The sequence below is a fragment of the Furipterus horrens genome, unplaced genomic scaffold (genome assembly GCF_987537825.1).
Source record: "Furipterus horrens unplaced genomic scaffold, mFurHor1.1.pri manual_scaffold_3, whole genome shotgun sequence".
NCBI lineage: Eukaryota > Metazoa > Chordata > Mammalia > Chiroptera > Furipteridae > Furipterus > Furipterus horrens.
Window position 1 is genome coordinate 204,412,594 of NW_028327173.1, and position 22,354 is coordinate 204,434,947.

At 43.7% G+C, this 22,354-nt stretch overlaps 1 protein-coding gene across 3 annotated transcripts in view; it reads left to right on the forward strand.

The window, feature by feature from the left end:
- UNC79 (unc-79 subunit of NALCN channel complex) overlaps nucleotides 1-22,354 on the forward strand; it is a 161,997-nt gene that overhangs the window by 87,829 nt on the left and 51,814 nt on the right. For 2 of the 3 annotated variants that reach the window (XM_090272125.1, XM_090272127.1), the window contains 8 exons: nucleotides 1,668-1,954; nucleotides 4,268-4,450; nucleotides 5,044-5,206; nucleotides 7,668-7,817; nucleotides 8,394-9,611; nucleotides 13,169-13,276; nucleotides 16,488-16,604; nucleotides 19,108-19,191. In XM_090272125.1, the coding sequence (XP_090128251.1) occupies nucleotides 1,668-1,954; nucleotides 4,268-4,450; nucleotides 5,044-5,206; nucleotides 7,668-7,817; nucleotides 8,394-9,611; nucleotides 13,169-13,276; nucleotides 16,488-16,604; nucleotides 19,108-19,191 (2,310 nt within the window). The remainder of the gene's footprint in view (nucleotides 1-1,667; nucleotides 1,955-4,267; nucleotides 4,451-5,043; nucleotides 5,207-7,667; nucleotides 7,818-8,393; nucleotides 9,612-13,168; nucleotides 13,277-16,487; nucleotides 16,605-19,107; nucleotides 19,192-22,354) is intronic. The other variant, XM_090272126.1, reaches the window with a different exon arrangement.

A 22,354-nucleotide genomic window follows, 5' to 3' on the forward strand; every position in this document is an offset into this window, starting at 1 on the left:
GATGGATGCATGGCTGATAAATAATGATAATATTAACAATAATTTTTTAGTCACTCTGCACATGAAATATCACCATAGACAAATTCTTAGGTTTTATTTGAATAATTTTTGATAAAAGCTTCTCTAAAGTGCATTGCACGTATTTTTTTCCTTCAAGAACAAACACGAGACAGAAAATACCAGATGCTTCTCCCTTTGTTACAGGCTCTTACGTACTTGCTTTCGCTGCCTCTTCGCACATTATAAACTCTCCCTTCTCAGTGTATCACTTTTGAACCCACACACATTATTCTGATCTCCTGGGGAGAACTAGACAACCCAGCTCGTTACCGTATGTGTTGTTCTAACCTAGTCAGTTTTGAACTTGACACTGTCCTCATGCCACTGCAAATGAGAGAAGGGTCTGGGCTTGAGGCAGCTGATTCCCCCAGTCCCCAGAAGCTCTTCATCTCTCTTGCCTCTCTTGGCTGCGTGCTGGAAGATTGAGATTTTGCTGAATTGGTTGGGAAGTTAGTGGATATAAACTGTGACCTAGTTCTTTGTTATAGTCTTCATACCATCGTTAACGAAATGTGATCAAGCTCTGGTTTATAATCATTTGTAACCAAAGCTGGTCATCATTTAGCAGAACTTTTCCTTGCAAGATGAGAGGTGACACTGCTGGTGTGCTTACCTAAGCCACCAGGCAAACGTGGCTTTTGATTTAGAAATTCTGATGCAGCTTGTCAAAGGAAGGACAAGAACAAGTCCCCAAATAGAAATAAAGAATAGCAAACCTCACTCTTCCTTCCCCCAAAGTCCTAAACTAAACCAGATCAGAAGAGGCAGAAAAGCAAGGGAGACGGGGTACAATTCCTGACTTTGAAAAATAACAGAGAAAGTCAATGTCAGGGAGGTGCTCAGATATAATTATCTGTTGGGTTAAGAATAAGTCAAGGGCTAAGATATTTTGTTTCTTTCCATGTGAACTTTCAACTCACCTTCATGTGGCATTTTTTGTTTTTTCTGTTTTTAAAAGTCCATGCTTCTTTCTTTCTGTCTGTGGTCTCCTCTCCTTGTATGTTTCGCATTACATTCAGCAGGGCTTATAATTTGCTATTTATAATGTTGACTGTATCATGCAAAGACTACACACTGCTAATATCTCAAGGTTTGAAAAAGAAAACTTATTTTCACCAGCTGATTTATGAACATAACTGAATCAAGATAATAATTTAAACAAAATAACCCACTTGATGTTTTTGTACTCAGTGGATTTTAGATTATTATTTTGTGTGGTTATTCTTACATGTTTATTTTACAAAGCTGGAAGGGAAACTCCTCTTTATCACGGAGAATAAAACTTTGCCAGGTTATTTAGAAATGCACTAAATGCAAAGCTTATTTAGGTGTTTGTCTTGCTGATCGAAGATAAACTAGCTTTGTAATGCCCTGTTTTTACGTCTATTTCCTTACTACCCCCAATTACTTGGTTGTTAATGGGCATAATAACTTCCACCCTTGGGCTAATGCTTTGCTTGTTTGGCTATGTTGTGCCTTTAAGTTGTTCTAGAAAAGAACCTTTAAATATTGAGTGGCACAAGAGTGGTGATTTATCAATAAATGAGGTTTTAGTGTCAATGTACTTGTGCAGAGCCACCCACTGATGGCCTTTCTTGTACCAACAGGACAACTATCCCCTGAGAATGACAACACCATCAAGGACCTGCTCCCAGAAGATGCTGGGATTGACCACCAGACAGTTCACCAGCTGATTACAGTGCTCATGAAGTTCATGGCCAAGGACGAGAGCAGCGCCGAGTCAGACATCAGCAGCGCGAAGGCCTTCAACACAGTCAAGCGGCACCTGTACGTCTTACTGGGCTATGACCAGCAGGAAGGCTGCTTCATGATTGCGCCTCAAAAAATGCGCCTGTCAACTTGCTTTAATGCGTTTATTGCAGGGATTGCCCAAGTAAGTGTAATAAGAGCTTTCGGAAGTGATGCCGTTAGGTTTGCAGTGGAAGCAAGATATTGACTTGCATTTAGCCAACGTTGGTTGAGTGTAAAGGTTTGTGTGCAAGTTACTTTATTAGTCAGGGGTATGTGGAGGGAAGTGGAAGGATGAGTAAAATTCAGCCACCTGATGTCACAAAGGGAGCTCGGGGTTTTTTTTGGGGGGGGGGGGAGGAGTAAAAGATGTATAATGTAAAATTGACCATTTTAACCATTTTAAGTGTATAATTCAGTGGCATTAAGTCTGTCCACACTGTTACGTCATCATCGCCACCATCCGTCCCAGAACTTTTTCATCATCCTGAACTGCAACGCTACCCATTGGACGATAAGCAACATGGGATTTTCGTTTGTGGGTGTTCTTTCTTTTTTTTTTAAAGTTCTTATTGAGTTATCAGGGTGACATTGATTAATAATAAAATTATCTAGGTTTCAGGTGCACGGTTCTATAACACAGCCTCTGTGTATTGTACTGTGTGCTCACCACCCCAAGTCATCTCCTTCTGTCACCATTTGCCCCTCTTTACCCTCTTCTACCTCCCCCGTCCCCTTTCCCCCTGCTTTTTCTTTTTTAAATCCCTTTCCTTTTTAGCTTCAAGTGAAGAGGTGAATTAATCATACAACTTACTTTGTGTTCATTATCACTGTTGGCGATTCCCTGTTTGTCTGCTACTTCTAACCGCTGTATCATGTGCCAGGGTGCACATCTACTGTGCGTTAACTGTCCCCTCCCCCAGGGAGGGGCACTCATGTTGCTCCCAGCTCCTCATTACCTCCCCCCGCCCTCTCACCCCCCCCACGACAGCTCAGCAAGGGGCACCCTTGTGCGAGCACCTTATCCACAAATCTGGGACTTCCTTTGAGATCTGGATCCAAGAGCAGAGTGAAGGGATTGTAGGGCGTATGGTGTGCCTAGTTTGACCGGTGCTACACGTCTGACTCTCTGGAATGGCTGCACAGTCTGCCAAGGGTATAGGACTTGGGGCTAGAGAGACATGGATATTAATCTCAGCCCTGCCACTGTTACTAACTGGTATGGCCTTAGGCAGCCTCTGCTTGTTTGCTCGTTGGTAACAGACTCTTTCTCCCCCAAAGATTAGAGACAGCATATTGCAAAGCTCCTTGCTCAGTGCCTACCTCGCGGGAGGAACTAAGTGATGGTAGCTGTTACCAGTGAGCTCAGATAGATAGTAAACTAATGAAAACAGACAAGTAAAGTGGGAGTGGTATGTCCGTCGTCGTCTTTGGCTGATGCTGAGAACTAGATGGGGCATCACCAGCACCCCGCTGTCTGTGATGAAGAGAGAGCACCCTGTTTCAGGCACAACCCTCCCTCCCGTTTCCCCTCTCTTCCTTCTTCCTTCCCTCCCTCACTTCTCCCTTTCTAAATCCATGTTATGCCTATTCGTTTTAGAAACATAACCACTAGGGTAAAATACAAATCTCCAAAGAAAGCTTTAGCAAATTACTACCATTTTGCTGTATATCACCGGCTTCAAATTTATACGCACACACACACAAACACATATCGTAAACATACATACATGTGCATGTGTGTGTATACGCACGTACATTTTAAATAAGATCATATTATACATATTGATATAGATATGTGTAATTTTTTAAAATGTAAAATATATTACGAAATTTATATAATCTAAATAAGTTTGTTTCATATCCTATTTAATGGCTACATAGTAGTCTGTTGTCATAAAAATAGTCTTTGATTAACTAATCCCATGGTGGATATGTAGGTGGTTTTCTATTGGGGTGGCTGTAGTGCTGAATACCTTTATGCGTACGTCTTGGAACACTTGTCTGATGGTTTCCTTAGGACATATTTGATTGCTGTGTTAGAGGTTATATGTCTTTTCTTACTTCTGGATATAGTTGCTAAATTGCTCTCTTGAAATGGTGTATTGAGTAATAATAGAGTGGTGTCTGAGAATGTCCATTTCTCCAAATGCTTTTCAGTGCTAGGTGTTTTGATTGATTCTAAGTTTTACTCTAGTTAATAGTTTAATAGGACATTTTCATAGGTAATTAGATAAATAGATAATTAAGTAGATTAAAACTTTTAATATACAAACGTCTAAAACATTTCTTACGAGGTTGGGCTTTCCTCCTTTATGTCTGCTGGCCATTACTATTCATATTTTGTGAGATGCCTCTTAAATATTTTGTCTGTGCTTCAATAGTTGAGATTTTTCCTTTTGGCTTGTACATATTCTTTAGAGTTTTCTTTCAGTTATTAATTTCCTTCCTATTTCAGGTTATGGACTATAACATTAACTTGGGAAAACACCTTCTCCCCTTGGTGGTTCAGGTGCTCAAATACTGCTCTTGTCCTCAACTACGGCATTATTTCCAACAGCCACCTCGTTGTTCCCTCTGGTCCCTAAAGCCTCACATCCGGCAGATGTGGTTGAAGGCCTTGCTTGTCATCCTTTACAAGGTGGGTTGCCGCAGTCACTCCGTTTTTGGGTGGGATGATTCTCTTAGTGAGGGAAACACTTAAGAGACCTATGTTGAGAATTTTGTAGGATGATAATTTGACCTTCAGAAGAATTCTCACGTCCAATGAGTGCTGAGAAGCAAAGAACTACTGGAATGAAAATAGAAATGGAGGCCATGCCAGTGTATTCTCTTGAAAATGTTTAGAACAAAAAAAGATGAATCGTAGGACATCGATCAACAACCTCTATTTATGACCAGAATCTCTATTTTACCTATATATTAATTCTTAGGTCGGAAAACAAAGAAACTATTGAAAATCGTATTCACACACCAAATGTTTATGCCCGGTAATTTTTGGGAAAGACGTTGTAACTATGAACTGGCATGTGCTGCCGTCCGTGGCTCTATGCAGGAGGCAGGGAACATGAGCGCTTTTCAGAATAAGGCCGTGATCAGGATGTACGTTTTTGCCTTCCTGTATTTTTCTTTTTATCCCCAAGAAGCCCTGAGAAAAGTATCTAGCAAGACCAACGGCAAGCTTACCCTTCAAAATGACCATTTTTATTTCTCTGCCTTCTTCTTCTGGCGCAGTATCCCTACCGGGACTGTGACGTCAGCAAGGTCCTGCTGCACCTGATTCACATCACAGTCAATACGCTGAACGCGCAGTATCACAGCTGCAAGCCGCACGCCGCGGCAGGGCCCCTGTACAGCGACAGCAGTAACATAAGCAGATACAGCGAGAAGGAAAAAGGTACCTTGCACGTCAGAATTCTGCGCCAAACTTAGCTTGACTGCGTAATACAGTTCTAGACAGTGTTTCCCTCAGGAGAGAGACGAGCGCCCCTTGTTATCATTCCGGAGTCAAAAATTCACTGACTGCTTCATTAATTTTCCAATTTTCCCCTGAATGTTGCTGCCTTAATTTAAAAAAAAAAAAAAAAAAAAAAAGCATTCATTCAAGCGAAATAATTAATACGCTTCTAAGGAAGTAGCGTTTGGTAAAAAGTGTCCGCTTTTTGTTAAGGAGCCTTTGTGAGCCTTTTCGTACACGATGGAAACCCCTTACTTTGGGCCGGGAGGTACACCTTGGTCGGCACTTAGTGGAGCTATGTGACCTTAACAGCCTGTCATTGTCTCCTGAACTTTGTGTTCACAGATTTGAAAGGCGTCTAAATTTGCTGAAGTTCTTTTTTCCTAGCGCCTTATTCAACATGAATTGATTTAAGGCAGCTGAAATGGAATATTTTTGCTGCCTAGGTTTACATGATTTCCAATATTGACGGTTTTTATACTGATAGCTTTTCCACAAAGGAGGCAGTAGAATAAAACTGTAGAGTAAAATCGTAGCCTGAAAGTTCTCAGGTGAGAGCTGAAGAACCAGTGTGTGGATCTTGAGTGCGTGTCACGGGGGGACTAGACTTGTAAACAATGACATCATCAAATCCAATCCAGAGAGAAAGCCAAGTGTCCCATGACCCTTTGGGGTATTATGTAGTGTTATACAGTGATTTGGTTGACTGCTCTGGAAATGTTTCAATAGGATGGATTGGAGCCAACATTCCATTATTGCTTTATTGCTGCAAGGTTCAAGAATCTAGGTTGGCTATACATGCAACACTGAGTACTAAGTTTTTTAGTTTTGGTATCCATCATGTCCTTTCTGAGGAATATATTGTCTACCAGTTTAGGTCCTAGTTTCTGGGAAACTGGATAGATTCAGTGACACTGTGGATGTCCTCAGTGTGGGCTCAGTGTTTGGGCCAATCACAGATGAACTTCTCTGGGTTCGAGGTACCTCTGTACATCAGCACAGTTGATAAGTATTTCAAAGTCATGAGTGGAAATTGCATAACTGTGTTTTTTAAAAGAGTGTATGTTTATAGAGGCAATAAAAAAATAAAACAGATCACTGTGTTGCATTGCCCCAGAAACATAGGAATTTCATAGGCCTTCCCATCTTTGTGGAAATTCACTGGGAGTCCTGTATCCATCTAAATTGTTAACATTTATTTTTTATTTGACAAAAAGGTTAGTATTCTTAGTTTATCTAACATCTACTGCTTCAAATTTCACTTACTTTTAGGACAGGGTCAAAACTTAACTCTGTGCTTGTACTCCCCCCATACTCAAGAAGTCTTAAATAATTATAACTGCACCGAAGCCTCACTTTGGCATATAGGTAGATATAAATATAGGCCAAATGCTGTAATTTCAGCGAAATTCAACTCAAATTATAGGTTAATTCCATTTATTGAGGTATCTATGAAGTGCATTTTTGTACATACATAACTTTGGCCTTTCCAGAGCATGAAAGAGGAACATTTGAAATCAAGTGAACTTTATAGGTTGCAAGATAGCAACCCTTTCCTTACTAATATGTTTTTGGGTTTATCTTTGATTCAAAAGTGGCCAGATGGGGACTGAAGAGGGCATAGAAACAAGCTTGGCAGGCACTCTGGTGACCAGTTTGTTCACGGAGCCTCAGGAGGATGAGTCAAAGATTCTTCCTGGGATTTATAACAGTTACACATGGCAAACTCCTCAGGGAAGAGTCTTCACTAGGGGGAAATGTTATTTTCGGTTTTCTTTTTCCTTTTGTTTCCTCTTTTAGTCCATAATCATTTGTGGAGCTTTTGAGGTGACCAGTGGCTTTTCTAAGCTTTTTCTGTGTGTTGTGTGTTTCGTTGCCGGGTGTAGAGTACAGTATTTTGCATTCATGAAGTGTAAGGTGCATGTGCTGTTCGGCTGTGTCTATGCCAGTTCTCAAATCCCAGGAAGGCATATAGTTCTGGAAAGAGTGAGAGCCGCTCATTGTGTTTAATTTTCTTTCGCCAAATTAGCCTGAAAATTCACCCAAAGCAGGAATATCAAGCGGTATCCCAGGTTCCTGACATGTATGTGTTACCTGGTTTTACGTGCATTGGATAAGCTTCTGCTGCGGGAAGGCTCTCTAGGAATATTGAGATGCCTCTCTTGAAAATGCTGCCCATTGTTTCATGGAAAATGAGGGGCAACCTTGTCCCAGGTTGCCGTGTTCAACACGTGGATGATTTGATCTGGATGAAATACCAAGCCATGGCTAAACCGGGGCTGGGCGTAGAAACCACCCCAGACGTGGTTCCATAAAATGCTTCCCTTGACATGCTTGTGTAGACACAGCCTAAGAGAGAATAACCTCGTAAGTGTAATTTTGACTTTCTCTCCCCAATTAGAAGAAGATAGTGTTTTTGATGAATCTGATATTCATGATACACCTACTGGACCCTGCAATAAAGAGTCTCAAACTTTTTTTGCAAGATTGAAAAGGATAGGAGGCAGCAAAATGGTGAAATATCAGCCGGTTGAGATGAATGTACAGAGAAGTATGAATTTTTTCCTCTTAGTCATTTTATGCAGAAATGTTGTACTCTACCGTTTGTTTGGGGTGAAATCTTAATTTTATTATGTTACGACACATTTTAATACCGTTGATTTTATATATATGTATGCACAAACAGTATATATATATCCATGTTTATATATATACGTGAATTGACAGATACATCATGAACGCCATGACTGTCCTAGAGGGCCATTGCTTGGTTTGATTTGTTGCAAAATGTTTGCTTCTCTACACAATTTGAAACTGGTTTCCTACTTCCGCCCCAGCCAAAAGCGATTCCCCACTCCTGTGTACAAATGAACAGAGCTGAGGCGTTATCCTGAAGCTTGATTTTGCAAATATGGTCTTAAACTGCCATTGGGGGTTCTTTCATTCCAAAGGTTTCTGGTTTTTGAAATTAGAATGAACCTTACAAACACTTGGCCAGAAAGTCAGTGCTGCCTTCTGGTGGAGCCGGGCTTTTTTTGATTTATGCCAATTGTGTGCCCAAGTGCGAGGGGAAAAAGTGGTGAGCATCTCCAAGTAAAATAGTACTAGCTTTTTCTGTTTTAATCAGGTGAAATAGAGCTGGCTGAATATAGAGAGACGGGTGCATTACAAGACAGCATTCTCCACTGTGTGAGAGAAGAAAGCATTCAGAAAAAAAAGCTGCGCTCTTTAAAACAAAAATCTCTTGATATAGGGACCGCAGACTCCCTGTTGTTTACATTAGATGAGCACCGGAGGAAGTCCTGCATAGACCGGTGCGACACAGATAAGCCCGCGGCCCAGGCGGCCGCCGCCCCGCCAAGGCAGCACGACCACGGACGCCCCAGACAGAACTCAGCCGCGAGGCCTAACAGCACCGAGGTCCCCGAGGACCCCGCTGGGGACGGCGTGCAGGGAGCGCGGAGGCCTGTGATACCAGAAGTCAGGTTAAACTGCATGGAGACATTTGAGGCCAAAGCGGAATCTCCGGGAAAGGCTGCTCCCAAAGAGGATTTAGATCTTATAGACTTGTCCTCAGATTCGGGGTCGGGGCCTGAGAAACACTCCATGCTCTCCACCTCCGACAGCGACTCCCTCGTGTTTGAACCTCTGCCCCCTCTCCGAATAGTAGAGAGCGACGAGGAGGAGACCATGGACCAAGGAGACGACGGAGCCTCTGGCCAACATGCCGCCTCCTCCCCCGCCCTCCCCAGCCACCCCTCTGTCCTCAGCCTGAGCACCACTCCCCTCGTGCACGTCAGCGTGGAGGACTGCTCCAAAGACGTTTCTCCAAGGGACTCAGGAAATAACCAGTCAGCAGGCGACAAGGACCCCAGGCTCATCGCTCCGGAGGCGCCGCCCGACTACGCAGAGCTGTCACGGCCGGGGGAGCTGCAGCACTTCGCCTGCGGCAGCCCGCTGACACTCAAGCAGAAACGGGACCTCCTGCAGAAGTCCTGCGCTCTCCCCGAGGTGTCACCGGACGACAACTTCGAGCCCGACGTCGAGGAAGAGATGCTGGGTGGGCTGATGCCAAGTTCAGGGGAGAAAACCGCCCTCCTCCAGGTCCCTAGAGACGCGGAGAACCCAACGGAAAGTGAGAAGCCTGGCACCAGCGCCGAGTCGGACACAGAACAGAACCCGGAGAGGAAGGGGGAAGAAGAGGGAGCCGAGGAATCCGAATTTAAGATTCAGATCGTGCCCAGGCAGCGGAAGCAGAGGAAGATTGCGGTCAGCGCCATCCAGAGGGAGTACCTCGACATCTCCTTCAACATTCTAGACAAACTGGGAGAGCAGAAAGAGCCAGGTAAGCAAGCTCCCGCCTCCCCTTCCTCCCAGCCTGCCATTCACGTTTGTGCATCTTACTTGTCGGGACCTTGGCGCTGCCTCTGCATAGCCTCTCGATCTTATAATGTCAGGGATGTCAGGGAGTGACATTATAATTGCTCCGTAATCACTCCGAATCCTTCCTGCCTAGTCACTCGCGCTGGATTCAGATGTGGTTCTATTGGCTCCATAAATGTCTCTGTATCTATTGTTTCTCAATTCCGGACCATCCTTGGCAGTAAGAGGTGATGGTTAATTCACATCAAGACCCCCCCAAATATCACTTTAGCCTTCCTCAATCAGCAAAAGTCACTTGTTTGAACTTTTTGCTTTCTTTTTTTTTCCTGATAGAGTCCAGAGGAGGAACAGTCATGAAGGGCTAATAAAGCAGAGCACTTAGAATAGTTAAGAATCATTTAGGGCCTCCAGCTGATTGTGTATTTTAACCGCTGTCAGCAGTCTGGTGGACATTGTGTGCCCTTAGGAACAACAATGACAGAAAAGCCTAGTTGCCCGGTCACAAGCGAGACGCTAATCTGTGGACCCCACTTGGTGGTGAAGTTGTCACAGCACATGGATTTCCTGCCTCAACTGCCATTGCTAGCATTTCCCTAAAGGCGGCATTTCTAAGAAAGATAACTTGCAGAAGTGACAAGCTGAACATCCATGTCACCCCAAGACACAGTCTTTGGCAGTATGACCGTAGTACTGATCGAGTGCTTCTTCCTTTCTCAGCTCAGATCCAAAAAAAAAAAAAAAAATGGGACTTCAAAAAGATGGGATCGGTTAGGGATGATTATTTTACTAGTTTCATGGGCTCTAGAGCATTGAGAACCAGCCAAGATCTCAGGGGCCCCATTTTCTGCAAGAGGGGACTGATACCCAGGAGGGGGTGTGCCCTGCCCCCCAGGTCACACAGCCGGGCAGCGGCAGGGCCAAGACTGCCTCACGATTCTAGTCCTGCTTCTCCCACTGCTCCACGTAAAAGGCACTCTTAAGGAAACAGACTCAGCTTTTTTATCTGCCTGGGTAATTCCCGAGGTTTCTAGCTGTTTTCTACCTCACAGGACAGAGCCGTGCACCTTAAAGGTGCTCTGTAAATATCTGTTGAATGCACATTTGTTTATTTGTAAAAGGTCATGCTCCCACCAGGCAGGGGGAAGAAAAAGATCCTGGTAATAACAACAAAGTTTAAGAAGTTTCTAGGGGAACTGGGATACCTTTTTTATGGTTTGGGGCCAGGAAACTTTCTGTGTGTGTGTGTATGTGTGTGTGTGTCTATATATATATATATATATATATATATATAGAGAGAGAGAGAGAGAGAGAGAGAGAGAGGAAGGCAGTGGCCTCAAAACCGTAGAGGTCTATAGAGCGGTTATATATGATACACAGGTTGTAGTATGTATGTTGTGTGTGTATATGTGTTGCTTTCTTCATTCATCCTTGTTAGATTGTTCCCCAGGACACCGGGGAGGAAATTGGTTTTATATTAACACCCTTGTTACTAGAACAAGAAGAAAGTATCTGACAATTATAATAATATGTCCTTCAGCATTTTATAATATATTCGATACAGTCATAAGAACTTCGTAGAGTATCCCACCTCTCATGGACGTACAGATCTACCCTTCCTTGCTGGGTGTTGGCAGGAGACCCATGTGCCTTGGGGAAGACTCAGCCTCCCCAGACCTTCTTGCCTCTCTCAGCTGGAGTCAGGGGAGGTGCAGATGCCTACCCCTCCTCATCCTCCCGCATGCACAGCCTTGCTGCTGCTCATGGCCTTGAGGTCTGATGCCATCACGCGCTCTCTCCGTGCATGTCAGTCCCTGTAGGAAGCCCTAGGCTACCTTCATCTCCCTCCCTCTAATTTCCATGAGGCCTTGACCGTCTCCTCTTCTGAATCTTTCTCCTACTTTATCCCAATTTCTGAAATCCTACCTTGGACAGAAGAAATTCATGGTCCTTCACCAGCAAAATCCCTTACACCCTCTCTCCCCTGACTGTCCCTTCCCTTCTCATGGAAGGGCTAACAGAAACCTAGCTGTCCCCCAAGGACACTGCTTTCCCCACAGTTCTGTGCCCTTGGGTTGGGTGAGGGGGTAGGCATCTCCCTTCTCAGTGCTGCCCCCTTTAGCCCACTACCCCTGGACAGGAATATGGTCCTGGTGATGGAAGAGGCGCAGGAGAGCAAGCCCTGCGGCGCAGGTGCTTTTCAGGCCTTAGGTCACGTTATGCCTGCACACAGTTGGTTAGCTGATGAAAATGACATGGCTGCACCCAAAGTCAAGAGGGGAAATGCACTCTGCCTCTTAAGTGGGAGGAACTTCAAAGTTGCATGGCAAATGGCAGGGATTCTGTGAAGAGTCAGGTATGAGGGCCAGATCTCCCCCATACTGCACGGTACATACTCATGCTAAACAATGATCTGTGGTTCATCTGAATAAACTTTAACTGGGCATCCTCTACTGTATCTGGCCACCTTAATTACCTTCGTGTTATATCCAGAACCTGGCCCCTCCTCACTGCCTGCCCTGCCTCTGCCCTGGTGTGAGTCACCATCACCTCTCACCTGGGCCATTGCCACAGCCAGCTACCTAGTCCCTTGTCTTCTACTCTTATTGACTTTCCGTCTTCCCCAGCACGGCAGCCAGGGTGATGCTTTAAACCATGAGATCACACCATCGCTCTGCTCCAAACCCTCCATGGGCTTCCCATTTCTTTCCTAGCGAAAGCTCAAATCCTTAAATTTCCAGGATGCTTTACAAGGTCCCGATTCTCACTAGCTCTCTGGCTTCATTTTGCATGGCTGTCTTCACATGTCTTCTGCTCGGCCGCAGAGGCCCCTTGCCGTCTCTTGAGTGGTATTTCTTTCATGTCTGATAACAGCCCCTGTTCTTAAATTACTTACGGTCTAGCAAAGCTGTAGACGAGGAAAGAGGAAGTCACACTATAGCGCGTTAGGCTAGGGAGAGAGGAAGGGCAGGGTGCTCTGGAATTCCGTAAAAGTGTTACCTGGCCCAGTTTTATTTGTTTGTATTTTTTGGGAGGAGGGACCCGAAACACCTTCCTGGAGGAGAAGTTTTCTGTGTAAATTGAGATGTAAATGACAAGTAGGAAATTGCCAGGTAAGTCGGAGCAGCGGGATGATACAGGTGGGAAGGACTGCGAGCACCTTTAGGCACTAGGTGAAAAGAAATTCAGCTCTGGGAAGGGTCAGGGGCCTGCTCAGGGGCAGACAGTGTGAGCATGCGAGCCTTGGTTTTGTCACCGTGCTGTCATTAGTCTCAGAGAGGCGCATCCAGACCCAGAGCGTAATAGGCAAGCAATTCTCCACGGAACTTTGAAACCACTTTGCATGTACTTTCGTTAACGTAATGAGTAGGGTCAGAAGGTATACGATGGAATATAATGGGTATCAAAGTGGAATGGGTGCATTAGGCAAGAGGGGAGAGGGTATAGAAAAGGTTCTAGAGTTTTACATAATGTTGATTTTACATAAGGGTCCTGCATTTTAAATAATGCTTATGTTTGTAGATCCCTCTGCTAAAGGACTCTCTACTCTGGAAATGCCACGAGAATCCTCGTCTGCGCCTACGTTAGAAGCAGGTGTGCCAGAAACAAGCAGCCATTCTTCCATATCAAGTAAGATTTCTTGTGCATTGATTTTGGAACATTATTTGCTGTGTTACGTTCACTTTTCACACTCTTGGTACTTTTTTTTTCTTTTTTCTTTTAAATGTGTTAGCTTCCTAGGTTGTATGTTGTATATTCTCAGGGACCCTGAGGCAAGGGCCCACCTTTGTCAACATCTAAAGTGTTTGATAAATCAGTATGGTTACCGATTGGCCAAGAACCCTAAGTTGCTAAAGAGCAGTCACTGAATTTCATCATCCAATAAAAGAATAATTATCTATTATAAGCCTAAACATGAAACATAGACCTGGTTTTGGGACAAGTGGAAAGCTTTGCCTATGGCAGAATTTTACACGGAACACTTTAATTTGAGTCACCTTCATCCCTGCGTTATCATAGAGTAAGTGCACCTGGTATCTCATGATCCCAACATCACGACTGAATCAAGCCCTTTTGGGTCAGAAAATAAAAATTGCCTGAAGTTTTATAGGAGCTACGAGACGCAACGGCCCAGAAACGGCCTTCTGTTGCTGGGTCCTAGATTTTGTCATGAGGAGCTGGAGTTACACTGCGGTGAAGAGAAGGGTGTCCCCCTGGCTCAGGTGGGGCAGGGAAGAGACTTGAGCACTGTGGGAATCAAATACAGACGGAGGTGCAAGTTCTGTACACCCTTGTCACAGCTGCCAGTATGGTTTGTGATCCAAGGGGATGCTGCCTGAGGAGCTGCTTAATTTTCATTGGACTCTCTTGAAATGAGGATGATTCTGAAAAGCATCAGCTAAAGATCTTAAGTTAAATGCTGGACTGGTAGTGTGGAATGACTTTGTCATCTTCATTGTTTATTCATTCATGCATTCATTCATTCAGCAACTGTTGGTTAAGTGTCTGCTGGGTGCCAGGCTCTGTGTTTAGTACTGGGGATCAAATGTAAATCAATCGGACACCCCTTCTTCTCAAGGAGTTTAGAGTCATAAAGGTAATATGAGCTACCATTTGTTTAACATTTATCACGTGCCAGGCCCTCCACTAAGTAGGTTACACGTGTGCATTGCATGGCAGGTATTATTGACCTCATTTATAGATTAGGAAGTAGAGGCTCAGAGAGGCTAAGTGACTTACGTGAAGCCACACAGCTACTAAGTGGTAGGACAGGAACTGATTCCAGGCCTGTCTGACTTTTTCAGCCCGTGGCCTTTTGAGTATACCACACTGCCTTACAGTGATTCAAATTCAGTTATAATAGAGACTATAGGAACCCTAAGAAAGAATTCCCCAAGTGACCATTATCTGCCCTTTTGGTAACAAAGAAGAATGGCCAGTTCTGAATCTAGTTGTTCTTTTTTTTTAATCACAAAAAAATCTGATAACCTGATATAATGACCATTTTTAAGTCTACATACAAAAATCATGGAAGCATATTTTCTCCTAATTTGCATGAGTCATCTAAGAAAAATGATTTCTAGTTAGAATTCCAACTTGGGTGTAATTGGAGGTAGGATGACTAAGTCAGTTTGAGTTCAGTGCAAGTTAAATATATCGTAAAATAAATGTAGCGAATGTATCATAACCCTCAGGTCATGACTGGATCTAGCCCTTTGGATTTAGCATGACACATCATTAGATTTCTGCCTTCCTCCTCCTCTTCATTAAAAGCATGTATGGGATGGCTCTTGGGGCTGTGTTCTTGGAGGCATAATGCCAGGTATCTTATAGACCGAAGTAAACATTAAGGGTTTTGATTCTCCAGAAATTCTGTTGTCTTTAAAAACAACTGAGAATTAGAGAAATTATTCAATCACTGGAGGTTTTAAATCTATTTTTGCTGTTCATCTTTAGATTTGTTACATCTTCTAAAAGAGTTCCACTTTTGCATTTTAAAGAGGCCATACTTTTAAAGTGAGTCATAAAATTGTAAATTTTACCAGCCAACCAGAAGAATCAGAGATGTTTCATATTGGTTTGCATGGTCATTTCCATGAATTCAGTTAACATGGATTCCAAGACACAAGAGTTCCTATCCCATCCCTCTCTTTTCCTCAGTTTATTAGCTGATTATGTTGTAACTAAGCATGCCATGACCACCATGAATCCAACAGCATGCTAATTACATGAAAAATAACATTATAATCGATTTCACATCACACCAAGTTGCTGCCTTGGTACCACGATTACGAAACCTGTGTGTAACATTCAAGGCTTTCTGGGGGCCATACAATCATCCCAGTGTCTACCATCCCTTTATAGGTCATGTAGTTCGGGGCTTGTTTCTGAAATTGTCCTGATAAGAGAGTGATTGACCACAAGTTCTCAGAGGTCCTGGTGTTTGGGATCATGTAGAAAAAGCACACCAGTGATGCTCTGCCTTTCTCACTGGGCTGGTGGCATGGGCTCGGGGGACAGCTCACAGAGGAAAAGGAGGCCAGGAGTCAGGTGGCTTTCACTCAGCAGTCTGTTGGCGGAAGTGCTTTGCATTGGTTTTCTGGTTTGGGAATGCTTATAACTTGACATTTCATTGGTGGGATATTTGTCAATGACCAACTGCAGGATAAAAACATTGCCGCTATTTTCTAAAACAAAGATGCATACTAAAATATACGTGTGGAGTGCTATTCGAGTCACACTTTTGAAACAGTAGGCGGAGCCTCATACAGAGATTGAAAACAGCATTGACTTCGGAGTCAACATGTTTTGGTTTTATAAGCAACTCTCATTTGCTGGTTGGTTCCAAGTAGCATAATTTCATTTGCTTCAAGTTCTCTCTAAAAATTTGGGTTGATATGTGTCATCCTACTCCAGAATATACATGCACACACTCACACACACACACACACACACACACACACACACGGGGACCTCAGGGGATGTAATGGAGACGGAAACTATTTCTGCTCAGGCTCCATGAAAGGAAGTTGAGCTATAAATCCAAAGTGAAATTATCTGCCTTAAATCCTTTTTAGAACATGCCAGAGGAAATAAATAACAAGTCGAGGACAATAATCATGTTGTTGAGGTAACATTTGGAGGCTACAGCTAAGTGCTTGTAGGCACCATCTCTTCCTTTATCGAGTGAAGGAAGGCAGCCGGGATAGCATGCGATTTACCAAACAACTCCGAAGAGCCGATGAAGATTCAATTATGATGCTCTATGGATGTGTAGAGGCTTTGTGTGCCGCGCAGATTTATGCTCCCTAGTAATCATCTCCTCATTTCCTCCGTCTAGCTCAGTATAGGCAGATGAAAAGGGGATCCCTGGGAGCTCTGACAGTGAGCCAGCTAATGAAGCGCCAGCTGGAGCATCAGGCTAGCGCCCCCCATAGCATCAGCAACTGGGACACTGGTGGGTCAAGCTTTTTCTTCTTGTTTGACCTCTCAGGTTAGCTCATGCCACTTTCTCTGTGTCCCCTCTGCTCCCTTGCTCTGTGGTTTAAATAGTTTTTTACAAAACCCCTAATGTAATTAATAAGTGTATTTAAACTTCCCAAGCATTCTAGAGCCACCACCTAGGCTGGTCCAACCCTTTTTTCTTCCCCTCTCAGACCCAGATTCCAGATACTAGGCTATCAGTCTGGGAATTAAATGATGCAAATGCATAAAGGAGGGAATGGAACTATGATTTCATGATGTGAACTAAAAATACAAACCAAAACACCAGGTCATCATTATTCTCTGTTTTATAAACTATACGGTATCCCCAAATAAGGGACTATTAATAATAATAACCAATGTCAGTTTAGCGGCATCGCCATCTGCCTGTAGGTTTGGAAATGTGAGTCATGTGTGTTAGTAGAGTCACCAGGTTGCAGCCTCATACGATGGAAGTGCATCTAACCTCACTGCTATGACATGTCTACTTCACACGACTACTCTGTGTGTCCCACACTTTGTTACCACGTTCTTTCTGCACCTGTGCCATGTTCTCAAGCCAGTAGTTCCTGCCCCTGTCCTGCTCTTTTGAGTGCCTGATTTTTGTGTGTGTGCGTGTTTCCTTGTTTAATTAAATGAATCATTTGGGTTACAAGATTATGCATGTGAAAGCACTTTGCAACATGCATGCCCTTGGAAAATACCAGGGTTTATCACTCTGATCCGGGGCCCAGCACTTGGATTGGGCGAACTTAGTACCTTGATTAGTACTTTCTGGCTACAGTTATATGAGATTATTTTACTATCCTTCCTTATGACCAGGAATTATAATGTCCACAAGCCAAAATCTTAAGATATTATTATTTTTTCAAAATCATAATAGTTACATACATTTCAATTTATTCCCCACCCCACCTTCTTTTTAAAAAATAAAAAGAGCTGATCTATATAACTAAATCCCACACACTATACACAATACTATATTTAACAAATAGTTTCAAGTCTCTTGGCCATTATAAGGGTTGTTAACATGTTAAAGGCTTAGTGTTTTATCTTCCTTTTAGTGACAGTTGGCCATGAGTAATGAAATGGCCAAAAGCCAACAGGCAGGAGAGACAAGGAGAGAGACGCTGGGTAACCAGTCTCGAGAGTTTGGGTGAAGTCTTTCTATCCACACCAAAGAGGACTTTGTCTCTCTCTTCACTGAGCTGATGTGGTGTAAGGAACTGAGACTGAAAGCTATTGTTTGCTTAGTTCTTTAATAATTAAACGCCCAGCTTTTGTTAGGTTGACCGGGAACTCTAAAGAGTCGTTGGCCATGGTACTGTTTTCTATTACAAGTAGCTCAGCCTAATCCAACCATTTTAGGGTCTGCCTACGGTTACAGCCCAGTTTGATGGACTCAGTAGCAATAAAAAGGCAAACAGAGCTCAATTTACCATCTAAATTTTAATCTAAAAAAACCTACATGACGCCAAATAACCCATTTAACGGAATTTTTCACTTTTGAACCGATTTTAGCATTGTTCATGTCACTCCGGTTTCTGATTTAATCCTTGCCACTTCCATGTTGTCTGGATTTCTTTTAGCTGCGTTTTCCTGGGCTTGTTTTCCATCCTCCAAGTTGGTTCTCTAGTCACCTAGTCCAACTAGAGTGTCATCTCAACATTCTTGTTTTTGTTTGTGCCATTCAGAGTTCTCCCCAAATCTGAGACCAGAGGAGGGTTAATGAATGTGTCATTCAGTCTTAGCTGGCATGACACTTCATACCACATGTGTTGATGCAGTGACTCTCTAGTCTCCAAAAGAACAATCTGGTCATGCAGACACACCGAGAAAGGCAGCCTAAGATGAGGGTCATGACCAATTGACCTCGGCATGCACCTGCTGGCTCACACAACGCCTGTCTCGCCTCCGTCCATCCGTGCACATCTGACGGCTCACTTCTCTGCTTCATCTTCCATGTAAAACAAATGTGTCTGAAGCACCTCCATTTCGGCCCCTGCACCCTTATTCCTATTCCTCAGCCCTCAGCCAAATGCCTGTCATTTCCTTGCTACCAGTTCCACATGGTTTCTGAATGACCGTTCTGGCCGTTGCCCCAAATGATCACTTAGGTATTTATTGATTTGCCTAAAACAATTCTTTTATGGCTGTGCCGTTAGCCTTTGATTTTTTCATTTCATATAAAGAGATATGGGATTTGAGGGTTTTTTTTGGGGGGGGGGGCGTCTGGAATAATTTTGGATGGCTTTAGGTGCTCTTTGCTTTGAATTGCATTTCATATCCCTGAAGGGCAGGTTTGTAGTGAAACCCCAACCAGCCTGACCCTAAAAAGTAGGATGTTTCCTGTAAATGTTAGTAATCAACAACACTTGCCAAAAAATGGCCCCAAGAGATTATTGGTTAAGTTCTTTGCATTGTGAATTATGCTCAGTTGACCACATTGAAGCCTGAGATGCTCCATTTATCCACAGAACAGATCCAGCCCGGGAAACGCCAATGTAATGTGCCAATGTGCCTAAACCCTGACCTGGAGGGACAGCCATTGAGAATGAGAGGTGAGTTGAGTCACAGACTCTCAGACTGTGATAAACTGAAAGAAACCGTATCTGTGAATCATCGAGCCATCCAGCAGGTCTGAAATCTCTTGTTTAGCTGCTCCGTGAAGGGGCTCCAACCTCCGCTCAGATACCTCCAGGGAGTGGGAATGCATGACGTCTCCTTTCTGAACATGACCAACAGGCAGTTCTTCCTTATCCCGACTTTCTCACCCTCGGGACCACACGGAACAAGTCTAGTCTCTCTCAATAGCCAACTGCTGCTTAACCCTCAGTCTTTTCTGGACCACACATCCTGGGTCCTTTGGTATTGCTCCTCATATGTTTCAGTTTCCATATCATCTTGTGTCTGCTTCTCTGAGCATGGTCCAGCTCCTCTGTGTTCCTTCTAGAATGTTGAGATCATTGACAAATAGCTTCTTGTCAGCCATCTGAAATTGCACAGAATATACACTTGACTTTGTGCTGCAAGCTAAGAACAAATCTGTGCTAAGATCATCAGGATATGTGTTTTCAAAGTTTCTCTCATGGCTAGTTAACCATTATTTTTGTTCCTTTTTAATCCAGAAAGCAGGTTAACTGATCATTTGTAAAAAGCAAATAGTGAAAATGAATTATGACCACATCTCTTAGCTAGTCCCTTAGGTCAAGCAGACCTGCTATTCTGGACCATAACACTCTCCTAATTTTCCCTAGGAATGAGGGGATGTTTCTTTCCGGATTTTGCTAACATTTGCATGGCACTGAGAAGCAGTTTTAGTCCTGTATCTGATGAGAGGAGACGCTTCTCATGTATGGGCCCTATAGGAAAAGCTTTTATAAGTAGAAATCGGGGTGGTCGAACAAACCCTGCCTGTGTATGATTTAGTGATACAGTTAGTAGCGGCACACATGGAGTGAGGTATTGAGAACAAAGACAGACACTGAATGTCTTTTGGGGTAAAACGCAGCCAGGGGACGGGTGTGTGCAGACAGGCTTTGACACAACCAACACCTCCATACTTTCTCTTACCTCCAAGATTCCCAAAGCAGCTTTTGTCAAGATTGCCAGCTTTGAAGTTGGGCTTTGGAGGAGGTCCCCTCTTTGTTCTGAAGTTTCTAAGAACCTCCTATTTCTGTTCCTAGTCCCATATCACACGCACTGTGGGTATTTCAGAAGGGGAACCAGAGGACGTGGGACACCCAGAGCGTTGCCAACCGCGGGGGCGTGGTAATGAGACAGGCTTTCATACTGCAGACTTAGCTGTGACTCCGCCCTATCAAGGGGCAGTGGGGTCTGCGGCTTCCTTTTTGTATGGCCCCCTCTCTCCTGGCACGTTGCTCTTCACTCTCACGTCGTCAGCAGTTTTCGGAAATCCACCGATTCAGCTACCATTGCCGATGGGGACCGTTGCCCAAGGACCTCACCTGTCTGCTCTTAGAGCTGACTGTTGTGAACACCACGTCACCCATTCTGGCTTGTCTTTTGAAAACAACTTCACGATGCTGTTGTCAAAAGTACGTGTTTGTTGGCATTTGTGTTGGGTAATAATTGGCTTGCAACTACCCCAATGACTTTGACTCCCTCCCTTTTCTTGACTTGAATTGTGATTTCTGTATCATACAATAACAGGCAGTGATCTTCTGAGGGCTTTGACTCAGAGGCTTTAAAAAATCAGTTTCTTATGTTTCTGGTGAGACCGCGTTTATATTACCATACATCTAACGGGCTGAGTTTTTGCACTCTTAGCACAGGCATTTCGGAATCTGGTAGACGTGGCCTGTTGATGGTCAAGGAATGGGGAGTATTGGATTTAAACTTTCTGTGTTTATCTTACCACTTACTAATCAATCATGTCTTCTTTTATCTTGGCCCAGTTTTTGCCTTTTCTGCTATTGATTAGTTTACACTTATGCTTATAATAAACACTTGCGGCTGCTCCAAGCTATGTCTTTATGAAAACAATTGGAGAGCTTTGTCTAGGATATACCTGTGCATGCTTAGGAAGGAGCAGAATCTCGGAAACAGCTGACAAATATAGTAGTCAAATTTGCATTCCCGTTCGGGATCTTTAGATGTCACTTACAGATATTTTCAGGTACTTTTCTTTGCCCTTGGGTCTGCTTCTCATAAACACTCTTTGGAGCCTCTGACCAGGCGAGGGAGGCCGGCTGGCCTGGCAGTATTTTGACTCTTCCAAGGCTTCCGTGCCATTTTCCTCTCCCTCTCATTGAAACGTATCACCCAGTTGGCTGGGTTTCTAAAATGTTTATGTTGATGCCTTTAGAAACCAATTCTCTGAATCATTCTCCTCCACCTCGCTAAGGAAAGGTCATACAGTAATGTTTTGTTTTTCAGCACCAAATTATCGGTTCCTTGACAAGAAACAGATTCTTTAATGACCATCAGGTTTTTTCTGCCTTCTTTCCTGTTTGAAGAACTGAGTCTTGGGGTTTTTTGTTGGTTGGTTGGTAGAACAGGGCATTATGCTGGTCCGTCACTTTGGGAGTCTTCTTGGAATGCCTCATTTCCACAGTCCCGGGGTGTGTGGCCGCTCCGCTGGTTTTCTGAATGGAGAACCATCTGTGGACTCTCCAGATTTACTCATCACTGCGGCATGTTGCCAGGGTCCCCGCCTTGGGTTTCTTTGATGGCATCAAAACCCCACATTTGAAACTATGTGGTGTAGGTTGGCTGAAGACATTGGATGGTTCTTTCAACAGGCTTGATACTTCATTCTTAAATATTTCAGTGTGAAAAGTGAAGTCTTTGGCTTTGGGAGCTTATGCGATTACTTTCCAAAGTAGAAAACAGTGCTGGTATTTCTGAGCTCACTCATCTCCCGTACTTAGTGGTGTGGGGGTCTGGGATGTTACTCTTTTCTCAGAGTCGCAACATTTCAGTGTGGGTATGTATTTGAGATTTTAGGAACTATCGTATGGGCGGCTTTCACTTATGCTTAGCAAATAAGGGCCAGACTCATTTAGGGCACCCTTGAATAGATGTCCCCCCTTTTTCATCTTTGTCCTCGTCTCCTGTTGGCACCTGATCCTTTTCTGATTTTTTCAAGGCCAAGAAGCCAAGAGAGAGATAGGGGTCTGGCTCTTAAAGTCATTTAAGCAGAGACAAATCACATGTCTCTTGAACTCATTTCCCTCTGGAGGCTTTTCCACAGAGCTGTTG